The sequence below is a fragment of the Narcine bancroftii genome, chromosome 4 (genome assembly GCF_036971445.1).
Source record: "Narcine bancroftii isolate sNarBan1 chromosome 4, sNarBan1.hap1, whole genome shotgun sequence".
Lineage (NCBI taxonomy): Eukaryota > Metazoa > Chordata > Chondrichthyes > Torpediniformes > Narcinidae > Narcine > Narcine bancroftii.
Genome location: NC_091472.1, coordinates 3,271,546 through 3,285,535, shown reverse-complemented (window position 1 = coordinate 3,285,535; position 13,990 = coordinate 3,271,546). Strand labels below are relative to the sequence as shown.

General features: G+C 44.7%; 1 protein-coding gene across 7 annotated transcripts in view; it reads left to right on the top strand.

Moving 5' to 3' along the window:
• The window catches only part of LOC138760292 (butyrophilin-like protein 8), an 88,011-nt gene that overhangs the window by 26,232 nt on the left and 47,789 nt on the right, over window positions 1–13,990 (top strand). For 4 of the 7 annotated variants that reach the window (XM_069930671.1, XM_069930672.1, XM_069930673.1 and 1 more), the window contains 3 exons: window positions 1,525–1,809; window positions 8,957–9,062; window positions 10,909–11,132. In XM_069930671.1, the coding sequence (XP_069786772.1) occupies window positions 1,525–1,809; window positions 8,957–9,048 (377 nt within the window). In that variant the 3' untranslated portion in view covers window positions 9,049–9,062; window positions 10,909–11,132. Of the gene's footprint in view, window positions 1–1,524; window positions 1,810–8,956; window positions 9,063–10,096; window positions 11,133–13,990 lie in introns of those variants that run through there. The other 3 variants (XM_069930669.1, XM_069930668.1, XM_069930670.1) reach the window with 3 other exon arrangements.

Here is a 13,990-nt window from a genome sequence, read left to right as displayed (position 1 = left end):
TTTCTGCCAGAAAGCCCCTGCAATTTATACATTAGCCTTCCTCCCCCCCCACCCCCCAAAGGTCCGAGGGAATATATTGTCAGGCCTGGGAACTTATTCACCCTTGTTTGCTTTAAGACAGCTAGCACTTCCTCCTCTTTAATCTGTATCGGATTAAAGAGGAGGTGCTTGCAGTCCAGTTCCTAATTTCCTTTGATTCTGTGTCTGTTTTCTTAGTGAATACATACCAAAACACCCATTTAAGATCTCCTCCCTCACTTTTGGCTCCATACAAAGCCAACCACTCTGATCTTTGAGGGAGCTAATTTTGTCCCTTACTAAGCTCTTGCTCTTAATATCACTTATGATGGGTAACATTCCGTATGAGCTATTTAGGAGGAGAGTCGTTTCACCCATCAAATCTATGCTGGCTGACACTGATCCCATTCCCCACTCATTTTCCCTGTAGTCAATGCTCCCCACGTCTCCTCTGATTTACCCCTCAGACCCTCCCCCTCACCCACAGACCAGGAGCAATCTTCCAATCAATTTGCACGTCTCTGGGATGTGAGGAGAAATTGGAGCCCCTGGGGAAAGGACATAGAATAGATAGTGCCAGAAATCAGGATTGAGTCGGGGTGCCCTTGTGCTGACTTTAATTTTAATTTGGACATTAACAAGCCCTTTGGACCATGACCTGTCGCTACCCATGTAATCAATTAGCTGACAGACCCTGAATGTCTTTGAAACGTTGGAGGAAACCCACACGGTCACCGTGAGAACATGCAAACTCCTTAGAGACAGCGGTGGATTCAGACCAGAGTCCCAGGTGCTGGAATAGAGTTGCCCTATCAGCTATGCTAAGCATACCGCCCTTGACTACACAAGGGAATCAGATCAAGCTCGACTCTCTTTGAGGGGCCCCAGGTAACTGAGAATGGGCTCTTGGGTTCCTGGCTGCACTGTTGGTGTTGGTGCGGACCTACCCAAGCAGCCAGAGAGGTCAGTGAGTCATGAAACTCTGCAGTTGCTCTGAAAATTTTGGAGGAGCTTGGCCACTCTCACAGGATCCATAGGAGGGCAAGATATAAATCGATGATTCAGGCCTGAGCCCTTCTTCAAGGTGTAAGTAAAAAGCAGGCTGAATTAAAAAGCTGGGGAGGGAAAAGTCAGACCAACAGACAAATGGTGTTAATGGGATAGGATGGGAGAGGAGAGCTGAGAATTAACTTACAGAGGGGGTTGTTTGGGACTCTTGTTGAAGCAGAGGCAGGGGAAAGGAGACAAAGGGAAGAGGGGGGTCTAGAGGAAAGGACACATAGAGAAATGGGGGTGGGGAGGGCTCATTGAAACTAGGGAAGTCTATTTTAATGCCATCTGGTTTCAGGGGCCCAGACGGATGAGCAGACAGATCTGGCAGTGCATGAGACCAAGGACAGACATGTCTGCAAGGGAATGGGGCCGGGAATTGAAATGAGTGTTCACTGGGAGATCCCTGCTAGATTCAGAGAGATGAGACTGGTGTTGTATGATCTTCTCTTCCAGCCAATGGTGAACAGCCAGTCATCCGCTCCCACGTTAGCAACCAGGGGTTGCCTGTGTTGGTGTGCGAGTCATCCGGGTGGTTCCCAGAGCCATCAGTGACCTGGGAAAGCGGGCTGGGAACGAAGCTGACCAAATTTGCTCGCACAGAGAATGTGGACAATATCGACGGGAGCATCCACATGAAGAGTGTTCTCGACCTGGGACACAGGTTCATTGGAAATTTCACCTGCACCATAAGGGCCAAGCACCTGAATAAGTCAGTGTCGTCTGTGTTTGTTGTTCCATGTGAGTATGGAAGCAACATTTTTAATAGTGCCAGATATGGTCTAACCAGCCATTCTCAACCGGGGCCCTACAGGGAGTAAAACCCTGGTCCTCTTTTCACCTCATGTATCGTAAATACTTTTTTAATGTAATCGGGCAGGACAGAAGTACAGAAGAAACCAAAACTTGACTGCTTCACAGGGAAAAGGGCCCGTAAGCTTTGAACAGAGTCCTAGGTGGAGCTGTAGATAGAAAAAAACGATTGAGAATGGTTGGTCTAACTGAGGAATATCTGCTTTCTGTGCTGTGAATTCTTTAGTCAAGTGGCCATCGTGGTGGGAGAAGGGCCTCCTGGTTTTACTGAAGGTGCCCACACCCATGAGGAGAGATGGTACACTCGGCTGATTCTGACTGGTTAACAGGCATTGCAAATGGAGTAGATGGATGCAGGGAATTACTACAAAACCTTTCTGGTTTACAATGGGGAAAAAAAGGAACAAAGCTGAAAATACAAGATCACAGAAAATATATCAAGATAAAACTTCAAACCGTATAAACTCGGTTCCCTCTCCACTGTACTGGATGAAGACAGAAAAGATCAAAAATGTTATATATTCAGTATAACTCCAATTATTCAAAATCGGATTCTCCAAAGTCCTCATTTATCCAAATTTTTTTCAGAGCTGAACTGACTGCAGACCTCCGGCTTCCGGCACGAGCGGGTCCTTGGTGGGGAGGTATCAGTGATCAGCAGTGGCCAGCATTTTTTTTGTTGAGAATTAAACATTATTTTAATGCTTAAAAAGCCTTCCCTTGTTGTTTAACCACTGTTAAAAGTGATTTTCTGTTGGTACTGAGCTGTTTTTAAAAGACCAGTTTCCCCCCGCCCCCCCAAAAAATGTTTATTCGAAATGGGCCCTGTCCTGACCATTTTGGATAATTGGAGTTGAACTCTGTGGGTGTGTGGGTGGGTGGGTGGGTGGGTGTGTGTGTGAGTGTGGGGGGGGGGGGGGTGAGAGACAGCAGCTTATCCTGAAGGTTACATATAGTTTGTAGCTTTTGATTCACATCGTGACAACTGGAAGAGTGAGTACATCTCATCATTAAAAAATTTACATCAAATGAAAATAAGACGTTAAAGGTTGCCACGTATCTTCAGATTTCACCAATGAATCAAATACATGATCTCTAATTTTTTTTCTGAATTTAAACAGAACATAATCAAAATGGCCTGCTGTGGGTCTACATTTAAGTGCAAGTTGCCCTTGGGAAGGGGCTGACAAGCTGCCTTCTGGAACTGTTGCACTTCCTTCTCATGAAGGTGTCCCCTACTCTGTAGGAGTTAGGAATTGAGGAATGTGTTCTTTTTAAAATAGATTTCTTAATTTGATAGAAATATTACGTGTATGTATAGTTTCGATATTAATTGATTTTATAGCTTTATAAAATGCAATACAGAATGAGTCACCTATCAATTATACATTGTCTTGAATAATTCTCAAACAAAAATGAAATATCCTGATGAGAATTTCGCCTCATATTCTGAGACATACATTGTGATTATCTAAATAGACAAATCTCTTCTAGTTATATAAAAAAAAAGGGAAAAAAAACAAACAAATCTACCCCCTCCCACTAAACACGGTTACCAGCAAATAAATTGTAAAGAATTGAGTTTCAGCTCTCAGACTTCTCGGAATGTGTCTCTAAGCTGGGATGATTTGCTGATATGAAGGAAAACCTGCAAGGGGTAGACATTAAGTTCTAAATTGAACAGGCCTGTTTGCGGGACGATGTGGAGATTAAGGAAGTGGAAGTGTTGGATTTTCTTAAAATCATCCAGACAGACGCGGTGTAGCCGGGGCAGTGTGGGAAGTGAGAAAAGAGATCGCTGGGGCAGTAGTTATGATGTTTGAATCCTCTTTGGCCCCAAGGGAAGTGGTGGAGTATTGGAGAATGGCAAAAAGGTAATAGGGAAAATACTGGGAATTCTAGACTGGTGAATCTTAATCAGTGATGTGTAAGCTAATGGAGATGATTATAAAGGATAGGATCAGTGAGCTTTTGGAGAAGTACAGTCTTCTCAAGGATGGTCAGTGTGGCATTGTGAAGGGAAGGTCATGCATCACGAGCCCAATTAAGTTTATTGAGGAGATAACAAAAGAAATTGAGGGTACGGTGGTATATGTGGTCTACATGGATTTTAGCAAGTCATTTGACAAGGTCTCCCATGAGAGGGACATCCAGAAAGTCGTGATCATGGGATCAGTGGAAAATTGGCTGTATGGATTAAAAAGTTGGCTTGTAGGAAGAAAGCAGAGAGTGGTAGTGGAAGGAAAGTATTATGCCTAGAGATTGATGACTTATGGAGAGTGCAAGGATCTGTTCTGGAACCCCTGCTATCTGTGATTTTTATAAATAAACTGGATGAAGAGGCAGAAGGGTGGGTCATAGAAACATAGAAGATAGGAACAGGAGTAGGTCATTCGGCCCTTCGAGCCTGCTCCCCCATTCAATGAGATCATAGATGATCTTAAAGTTCATTACCCCGTCCCCGCCTTCTCTCCGTAACCACTAATTCCCTTATACTGAAGAAATAGATCTAATTCGCTCTTAAATATATTCAATGAACCTGCCTCTACTGCCCTCTGTGGCAATGAATTCCACAGATTCACCACCCTCTGGGTAAAGAAATTTCTCCTCATCTCAGTTCTAAATGGTTTGCCTATTATCCTCGAACCATGGCCCCGGGTTCTGGACTCCCCCACCATCGGAAACATCCCTTCCACATCCATTCTGTCCAGTCCTGCCAGAATTTTATAGGTCTCTATGAGATCCCCTCTCAATCTTCTAAACTCCAGCGAGTAAACTCCCAAATTCCGCAATCTTTCCTCATAAGTCATTCCTGCCATTCCAGGTATCAGCCTGGTGAATCGCCTCTGCACTCCATCCATGGCAAGAACATCCTTCCTTAGATAAGGTGACCAAAACTGCACACAATACTCCAGGTGGGGTCTCACCAAGGCTCTGTACAGCTGCAGTAAGGTATCCTTGTTCCTATACTCAAACCCTCTTGATATGAAGGCCAACATAACCATTTGCCTTTTTAATTGCCTGCTGTACCTGCATGCTCGCCTTCAGAGACTGGTGTACATGTACCCCTAGGTCTCTCTGCACTTCCTCATCTCTTAATCTATTGCCATTCAAATAGTAATCTGCCCTCCGGTTTGTATTACCAAAGTGGATAACCTCACATTTATCCACATTGTAGTGCATTTGCCATGTATCTGCCCAGTCCCTCAATTTATCCAAATCACACTGGAGCTTCCTGACCCCCTCTTCCATGCACACAACCCCTCCTAGCTTTGTGTCATCTGTAAATTTAGAGATATTACATCCAATCCCCTCATCCAGATCATTAATGTAAATTGTGAACAGCTGGGGTCCCAGTACAGATCCCTGTGGCACCCCACTGGTCACCGCCTGCCACTCAGAAAACGAGCCATTTATCCCAACTCTGTCTTCTATCTGCCAGCCAGTTCTCAATCCACATCAATACCTTGCCCCCAATCCCATGAGCCTTGATTTTGGAAGCCAGTGGTTTATGCGGGACCTTATCGAAGGCCTTTTGGAAGTCCAGGTACACCACATCCACTGGCTCTCCCCCATCTATTTTACCTGTCACCATCTCAAAGAATTTCAATAGATTTGTCAAGCACGATTTACCTTTTGTAAATCCATATTGACTCTATCCGATTCCCTTCTCTGCTAGTCATATGCTCCGCTATTACATCCTTAATAATGGATTCCATCATTTTGCCCACTATTGATGTAAGGCTCACCGGCCGATAATTCCCCGCTTTTTCTCTACCCCCCTTTTTAAATAGTGGGGTAACATTAGCTACCCTCCAATCCATGGGTAATGATCCTGAGTCTATCGAGTTCTGGAAAATAATTCTTAAAGCATCTGCTATCTGAATGGCCACTTCCTTGAGTACCCTAGGATGTAGATTATCAGGCCCTTGGGATTTATCGGCCTGCAATCCCATCAATTTCCCCAAGACCATGTCCTTAGAGATACTGATTTCTTTCAGTTCCTCCCTTGCATTAGTCTCTATGTTTCCCAACATGCTTGGGAGGTTATTTGTATCCTCTCTTGTAAAACAGAACTAAAGTAAGAATTTAATTGGTCTGCCATTTCCTTATTCCCCATTATATATTCCCCTGATTCCGACTGCAAGAGACCTACTCTGGATTTCACCAATCTTTTCCTCTTGATATATTTATAAAAGTTTTTGCAGTCGGTTTTTATATTTGCCGCAAGCTTACTTTTGTAATTTATTTTTGCTCTCTTGATTAATCCCTTTGTCCTCCTTTGGTGCATCTTGAACTGCTCCCAGTCTTCGGTTGTGGTACTTTTTTTGGCCAGTTGATATGCTCTCTCTTTGGACCCAATACTGTCTCTAATTTCCCTTGTTATCCACGGTGGAGTCACCTTTTTCGGTTTATTTTTATGCCAAACCGGTATAAACGATTTTTGCAATTTCTCCATTAGATCTGTGAATGCTTTCCATTGTCTATCCACCGTCAACCCCCCCATAAACACCACCCAATCAATCTTACTCAACTCCCGTCTCATACCATCATAATTCCCTTTATTTAAATTCAGGACCTTAGTCTCGGTTTTAATTTCTTCACTCTCCATGTCGAGTGAGAATTCGATCATATTGTGATCGCTCCTACCCAAAGGTCCTCGCACAACAAGATTGTTGATTAGCCCCTTATCATTGCATAATACCCAATCTAAAATGGTCTGCTCCCGAGTTGGTTCCTCGACATATTGGTCTAGATAACTGTCCCGTAAACATTCAAGGAATTCCTCCTCCTCTGTATTTTTACTAATTTGGCCAGTCCAATCTATATGCAAATTAAAGTCTCCCATGATGTCAGCTGTTCCCTTATTGCACGCTTTTCTAATTTCTCTTTTTAGGCCTTCCCTCTCCTCTACACTACTATTTGGAGGCCTATATACCACCCCCACTAACGATTTCCGCCCCTTGCTATTCCTCCTTTCTACCCATATAGATTCCGCATCTTCTGAGTTAATATCCTTCCTGTCAATCGTGTTGGTCCCTTCTCTCACCATCAAGACTACCCCACCCCCTTTTCTTTCTTGCCGATCCATCCTAAATATCGTATACCCCAGGATGTTAAGTTCCCAGTCTTGCCCACCCTGCAGCCATGTTTCTGTAATCCCAATCAAATCGTATTTGTTTATCTCAATTTCCACAGCCAATTCATCTACCTTGTTCCGAATGCTTCTTGCATTAAGATATAAAGCCTTCAGATATGCTTTTTTCACCCTCCTTGCTCTTTCTGATTTTTTACTTTCGCTGCCTAACCTAACTTTTCCTGTTTTATCTTTTCTGTCCTTGGCCTATCATACAGGTTCCCACCCCCCTGCCAAATTAGTTTAAACCGCACCCGACGGCTGTACCAAACCTAGCTGCCAATATATTGACCCCTATTGGGTTTAGGTGTAACCCATCCTTCTTGTAAAGGTCATGCCTTCCCCAAAAGAGATCCCAATGGTCCAAGAAGCCAAAACCCTGTCTTTTACACCAGCCCCTCAGCCACACTTCATTTGTCTTAACCTTCCATTTTTGTCCTCAGTTGCACTTGGCACAGGTAGCAATCCAGAGATCACCACCCTGACGGTCCTGTTTCTTAGCTTCCGTCCTAGCTCGCTGTAATCCTTTTTCAGTACCTCCTCCCTCTTTTTATCGATGTCATTGGTCCCCACATGTACCAAGACGTCAGGCTGCTTGCCCTCTCCTTTTAGAATACTCTGGACCCGATTTGAGATATCCCGTACCCTTGCACCAGGGAGGCAGCACACCATCTGGGTATTCCTATCTGGCTCACAGAATCTCTTGTGGATGACACAAACATTGGAGGAGTTATGGATGGAGCAGAAGATTGTCGGTTACAAGAGGATTGAGACAGGATTCAGAGTTGGGCGGATAAGTGCCAGATGGATTTCAATCGGATAAGTGTGAGGTGATTCATTTTGGAAGGACAAATCAGGTTAATGGTCGGTTACTTAAGAGTGGATGTGAAATGCAGACATCCCTCAAGTTCGCTGCACAGGTTGATAGGATAGTTAAGGTGGCCTATAGGATGCTTGGCTTCATAAATAGGGGAATTGAGTTCAGGAGTGGAGAGGTCATACTTTGTATCTTTGGTAAGACCACGCTTAAATTATTGTGTTCAGTTCTGGTCACCTCAATATAGGAAGGATGTGGAAGTTGTGGAGAGGAGATTGACCTGGATGTTGCCTGGATTGGGAAACAAGTCTAATGAGGCAAGGTAAGCAGAGCTGAGACTTTTCACTTTGGAGCATAGATTATGAGAGGCATAGATAGGGTGGACGGCCAGCACCTGTTTCCCAGGGCAGGATCAGCAAACACCAGAGGACATAAGTACAAAGAGAGGGAAGTTCAGGGTAGACATCATGGTTTTTTTTTTTGCACAGGGAGTTGTGGGGTCCTGGAATGCCTTGCCAGGGATGGTGGTGAAGGCTGGAACTTTAGGGGCATTTTAGAGACTCTTAGACACTGGATAAAAGAGAAATAGAGGGTTACAGGGTAGGGAGGGTTTAGTACTTTTTTCTTTAGTAAGGGATGTATGGTTGGGCACAACATCGAGGGCCGAGGGCTTGTATTTTGCTGTTGTAGTAGCTGCTACAAGCTATGGCTCTGCAGAGCCTATAGTGCAGGAGAGGTTATAGCTGTGTGCAGGTTAACTCAGAAAGAACACACTACTCCCAGAAAGAACAACACGAACCCCAGTTAAGTGTAGTTAACACTGAGCTTCATTGGGCTCATAGCCCTGTTTTTATTTTCAAGCTGACGGGCGTGGACAAAGCCCCTCAGCACTGATTGGTACATTTACGATCATCTTTCTTTGATAGGCCAGTTAGGCTCCTTTAGTTGTGACCATTTGGAGGGCAATGCTGCGGGCCTCGTGCAGCCTCCTGGATCGTCCACAGCAGCTCCCCAGGCCTGGTCTGAATTTGAGTACCTGTTGTTTACTTAGTTTAACTGCTGAAATAACCCTCAGCCTGTGCTTCACAATCATGTTTTTTTCACTGTTTTCCCTCCCTCAGTTCCAGGATCAGCTTGGCATATCGCAGCAGGTGCAGTAGGAATGTTTGTCTGCTCTGTCATCTTGACTGTTGCCATCTACTGGAGTTGGTAATGAAGACTGAAAAGGTATGTGGTGTGCTGAATGTTGAAATCTTTGAGTTCAAAGATGCTCTATACAATGGCTGCAGGGCAATCACACCTTGATTCCATTGCTCATTTGTCTCTCATGCTTGCCCCACCATCCTGCATTTCATCATCAATTGTCAGGCGTTAAAATGTACTAATCTATCTCAGAATTCTCCACGACCCCCAGAATCCAGTCTCCTTGTGGAAAGTTTTCTGTTGATCATGTCCTAATGCTAACCCTGAACAGCCATTCTCAACAGGAGCCCTACATCCACCACCCCCTCCCCGACAGTTCCTTTCACCTCATGTCTCACGTATCATAAATATTTATTTTTATGTAGTTGGTAAGTATGGAAGAAACTTGACTGCTTCACAGAGAAGGGGGCCCATAAACTGAGTAAAGTCCTAAGGGCAGGTGGGTGGGGATCATAGACAAAAAAAATGGCTGCCAAAGACACTGGAATTTGTTATTCCCTCACCCCCTCCCTCCCCCAACCTCACTTCCCTCCCAGCCTCATGCTCCCCCCCCCCGCCTCCCAGCCATTCTCCTCCCACCCAACCTAGCCTTTCTCTCCCCCCCCCCCCCCCCCAACCCGGCCTCTCTTTGTTACCCCAATTCGGCCCATCCCCCCACCTCCAACAGCCTCTAACTCCCAGAACATACCCGATGAATTTCAGAATAGACTCACTGGGTCGATTGGCCTACTTTTGCTCCTATATATCTTGAGTTCCATAGCTGAGCAGTCACAGTGCTCCGGGTAATGGCTAGGGGAGTGTGGTTGGAACTGAATCCATGAAGTCTCATCACACATTTTTCATTCCAAACTTCTCAGCTTTTAGCTGCTTCAGTTGGCTTCCTGTATCAAGGAATTACACTTTGTATAATCAAATGTCTTGAGGGAGATTGAATAAAAACGAACCCTTACAGCTGTTCATACATTTTCCTTATTTTGATTTTCGTGTGGGCACTCTGCCAACTGTCCTGTGTCACATCAATGAAGCAAGGGAGTACTAACCCCTGTTCTGGTCAACAGGTTTCCCCCCCCACCCCCCCCATCCATATGACTGTCAGAATGACTGAAGACTGGTTTAAAGGATGTCTCTGGTGCAGACAACAGGACAAACTCAGTGGTGCTGAAAGAGTCTCCACTCCGTACGCAAGAAGAACTCATTCTGCTTCCTCTTTGATGCTAGAGCCACCTGTGCCGGTTTGCCTGACTTCCCCGGGAGCTGCTCTGCACTGGATCCATTGCCGTTTAATCGATGAGCTCTTCTTTTTGCACACTTTGTCCTGGCCTCAGCTCTGTGCGATGCCTTGATACTGAACCTACCAAACAGCAACATTTCAGACCGGCCACTGATGTGATTTGCTCCAATTTCTTCTTTAGAACTAGTATGCTGGTTAGGGGCCTGATGCCTTAGAACAGTAACTAAACACTGAGACACCTCTGTTTGGATGATTGGCACAGATTACACAGTTGTGTTTTCTCTCTCCAACTCATTTCATCTTGTGGGAGAGTTAGAGCTTCATCACTGAAATAGCAGAGGAAATTCTCTTCAGTCATATTATTCTGCCTCCCTCTAGTTTGGAGGCTCATACACTTCATTTTCACAGTGCTCTGAGACCCATTGTTCTTCATTGTCCAAGAGTTGGATCTTAATATTTCCAGAAGGTTTTCACACGGAATGAAGCCCCTCTACACTTGACGATACCCATTGCTCTGATGTCTCTTTGGGTTTCCTGAGGTTCATGCACTTCACCCCGGAAGGTGCAATCATTTCCAACGCATTGCCTCAGCATTGCAGCCTCAAAGATGTTGTACCCTGTCATCTTTCTCCTTTCCAGGTGGCCGTTTGATTAAATGCCTCCTCGTCCAAAGGGGCCAATTCATCTTGGTTCGTACACCAGTGTTAGTTTCGATTCCTGCATTTCACAGATTGGAACCTATGGCCATACAGGATCAGGAATCTTCCGACCCCTGGCTCGGTCCACGCTTTTGTAGCCATTCAGACAATAATCAGAAGAAATTGCTCCAGCCTGCTTTTGCCATTAAAACCACCGTTCAAGTTCGACGTTTTTATCATTTGAATGCACACATACAACCCGACAAAAAGCATCTCCCCATGGTGCACACAGTACACAGTACATCTTTGGCTTGGCTTCGTGGACGAAGATTTATGGAGGGGTAAAGGTCCACGTCTGCTGCAGGCTCGGTGGCTGACAAGTCCGATGCGGGACAGGCAGACACGGTTGCAGCAGTTGCAGGGGAAAATTGGTTGATTGGGGTTGGGGTTGGGTGTTGGGTTTTTCCTCCTTTGTCTTTTGTCAGTGAGGTGCATAAAGATGACACAAATAAGAATAAATGTATATAAATATTTGGGGTGATTGTCCTGGTTCATCAGTCTCACAGCCAGAGGGAGGAAGCTATTCCCCAGCCTGGCAGCCCCTGATACTGTTGCTCCTGCATCTCTTTGATGGTAGTAGGTCGAAGATAACGTGCACGGGATGGCAAGGGTCTTCTCTTCTTCCCCACCCCCCCCCCCCCCCCCCCCACCGACTCTCTGTGAAATATCAAGGCTGAAATCAGTTGTCAGATTCAGAGTAGTTTATCATAGTCTTGTGCTGCAAGTTCTCGCCGTTCCCAACATGTGTCCCGACAGGTGGTATCTTCGAAGCTAATGCATCACAATACAAGCAAGTACTCCAGCCTCTGCTTCTCAATTAGAGGACATATTGATGGATAGGAAGATGGGAGAGTGTAATCCTTGTTCGAGAATGTTTTTGAACTCAAAGCGAAACATACCAGAATGCTGTTTCAGAATCTGAGGTCGCTGAGTTGGGGGAATCTGGGTCATTCTGTGAATAAGTATGAACTGAAGTTCATAGAACATTAGCACAGTATAGGCCCTTTGGCCCTCAATATATTCCTAGTAAATAAAAATCAAAACCTCGTAACCCTCTATTTTTCTTTCATCCATGTGCCTGTCTAAGAGTCTCCTAAATGGCCCTAATGTTTCAGCCTCCACCACCATCCCGGCAAGGCATTCTAGTCCCCCATAACTCTGTTTATAGAAAAAAAAAACCCTGATGTCTCCCCTAAACATCCCTCCCTTCACTTTGTACAGACATCCTCTGGTATTTGCTTATCCTGCCCTGGGAAAAACGCACTGACTGTCCACCCTATCTATGCCTCTCATAATCTTGTAGACCTCTAATAAGTCTCCTCCCATCCTTCTAAGCTCCAAAGAGAAAAGTCCCAGCTCTGCGATCCTTGCTTCATGAGACTTGTTTCCCAATCCAGGCAACATCCTGGAAAAATCTCTTCTGCCCCCTCTCCATAGCTTCCACATCCTTCCAATAATGAGGTGATCAGAACTGAGTGCAATACTCTAAGTGTGATCTCACCTGAGATTTGCAACATGAACTCTCAACTCTTCAACTTAATCCCCTAGTTGAAAGTTTTACTGAGGATTAATGTAGGTGTGCCATCCATCTTTGGAGGACTTGCATCCTGCCAATAGATGAATTTCTGCCAAGTACCAAGGTGCCCAGTGATGTGTACAATCGTACTCTCCTCCATCAGCCAAGTTTCACAGCAGGGCAGCTTGTTTTGCAAGTGATAGCGATAAATTTCTAGTTGAGCTTCATCTCCATTCACATTTTCTATTCCGACTTTTAGAATATTAGCCCTTCCCAATTTGAATTCTCAGAATCTTCACCAATTCTCCAGTGTCCCTCTGGGAATATATGTCCACGGTTTTCATAAAAGGGAAAAAAAATGTAGAATTGAACTCCAGGCAGTCCGTTTGCACTGTCTGTCTTGTCGGGAATCTGAAGTGAATGAACAGATTATTTTCTAAGTGAGGAGAAAATTGAAAATTCCCAGTTGCAAAAGGAGCTGGGAGTCCTCGTGCAGGATGGCCTGAAGATAAACTTGCAGGTTGAATTGGTGGTGAGGAAGGTAAAAACAATGAGCTGTAAACATGAAAACAGGGTCAAACTTATTACTATTAACTTAACCCCCTTCTAATTCTAAGCGCACATGTATGTAAAGTGTACAAGTTCAGAAAAGTTCTTTGATTCACAATCCAATCGCACTGCTCACTCCCACAAGTTTGCCGGTATAGGGCAATTCTTATACTTTGCACCGAATTTAACATTTATGAATGTTCACCAGATTCTGGTGGAAGTGGTTAAATGGTTACCGCTCAGGAAGGTTCTTGTCATGTTTCCGGGAGAGATTCATTGTTCTTTGGACACGCACACACTGATTTACTCCCTTCAGTCACTTGTCAAAGAAATATCCCCCATCAAGGTTTTCTAAATGATAACCTCTTCTGCAGGTTACCACAAGGTCCCTTTTTTCCCTTTCAGGTGAAACACTCAGCCAGCCATTTCCTCTTGTATGAACCACAAGGGTCTCCAACAAGCGGAACTCAGAACTGACAACCCGTCTTCAAAATGGGTGTTTTTTAAATAAGCTGCCAGCATGCCATGCTGTGGAAATGAGTTCTCTCTCTCACTCCTCTCTCTCTTTCTCCTCTCTCTCCCCCAGAAAGCCTGTTTGGCCTCTCTAGATGCTCTTGCAAGGCTCCCAATCTGAGCCCTTTTAATTTCTCTCCCAAAGCAGTTTATGTTGTCTTTGCAAAGGCACTGGGAGCCTGGACTGTCTGGTTTGAGCAAAGCTCTGGGATTTTAAATGAGATCTGTTTTGTGAAGTCTTTGTGTGTGTTTATGACCCACACTAAACCCCCACAATCAATCTCCTTCAAAAACATATCAAATATGATCTAATCCATCACTCATAGGATACAGGTGCAGGGATGTAATGTTGCGGCTTTATAAGGCACTGGTGAGACCTCACTTGGAGTATTTTGAGCTCATTTAAGAATGACATTTAATAGATCTGTGTTAATATTAATATTTA